General features: G+C 64.9%; 1 protein-coding gene across 1 annotated transcript; it reads left to right on the forward strand.

Annotated features, from left to right (window-relative positions):
* Positions 1–13: 13 nt before the first annotated feature.
* On the forward strand, positions 14–702 carry LOC109364947 (PHD finger protein 7-like). Its single transcript, XM_019611515.1, has 3 exons — positions 14–137; positions 409–500; positions 588–702. Exons 1-3 carry the CDS (start codon positions 86–88, stop codon positions 699–701), a joined length of 258 nt encoding a protein of 85 aa, XP_019467060.1. The 5' UTR covers positions 14–85; the 3' UTR covers position 702.
* Positions 703–712: the final 10 nt, after the last annotated feature.

Consider the following 712-nt stretch of genomic DNA (forward strand, 5'->3'; position numbering starts at 1 on the left):
TGCCGGGCTGGGGCTGTGCTCATTGCGGCCTGGTGAGGCGCGGAGAGAGGAGGGACTCTCTTGACTCTCTTGTTTCTTGCCGTCAATGCCGATGATGTCTGAACAGAAGGAGGAGGCCCCCAACTCTGGGGAGCCAGGTGAGAGCCCCGTGTCCCTGCGTGCGGCTCCCCACTGCCGGGCAGAGAGCAGCTGGGGGTCTGCCTGCGGCTGGAAGGGGTGGAAGGGGCGGGCAGGGGCTCTCCAGCGCCGCGGGCAGGCAGGGCCCCTCTGCTCCTTGGCCAGGGGGCGAGCTTGGGCTCTGGCTGCCCGCTGGTGCTGCTGGGCCTCTGCAATGCCCTCCACCCCCTCCAGCCCTGACTCCGCCAGGTGCTCACCACTGCTCACGGTTGCTCTCTCCTTCCTCTCCAGTGTGCGTGCTGTGCCGCCGGGCACAGGTCAACCCGGACATCTGCGGGCGGACATTTGCCAACGGTGGGCTCTGTGCCCACGAATTCTGCTTGGTGAGTTCCCTCAAGGGCTAGGGCTCCTGCCAGGGACGTTCCCTTCCTTGCTGGCCTCACGAGATCCCGCTCTTTTCTCTCCTACAGTTCTTTGCCGATGGCCTTTTGGAGTGGAGATGCCCAATGGGGGGAATTTTTGGCTTCTCCATTGGTGCCGTCCAGCGCACCATCCAGCTGGCAGACCAGAAGGTGAGGACCTGAACGGAACGGGG

This window comes from Meleagris gallopavo, unplaced genomic scaffold (genome assembly GCF_000146605.3).
Source record: "Meleagris gallopavo isolate NT-WF06-2002-E0010 breed Aviagen turkey brand Nicholas breeding stock unplaced genomic scaffold, Turkey_5.1 ChrUn_random_7180001942772, whole genome shotgun sequence".
Taxonomy (NCBI): domain Eukaryota; kingdom Metazoa; phylum Chordata; class Aves; order Galliformes; family Phasianidae; genus Meleagris; species Meleagris gallopavo.

Coding starts and splice junctions, on each gene's coding strand:
- LOC109364947 (XM_019611515.1), top strand. CDS start 86: ATGCCGATGATGTCTGAACAGAAGGAGGAGGCCCCCAACTCTGGGGAG. Junction 138..408: donor CCCCAACTCTGGGGAGCCAG/GTGAGAGCCCCG, acceptor CTTCCTCTCCAG/TGTGCGTGCTGTGCCGCCGG. Junction 501..587: donor GTGCCCACGAATTCTGCTTG/GTGAGTTCCCTC, acceptor TCTCTCCTACAG/TTCTTTGCCGATGGCCTTTT.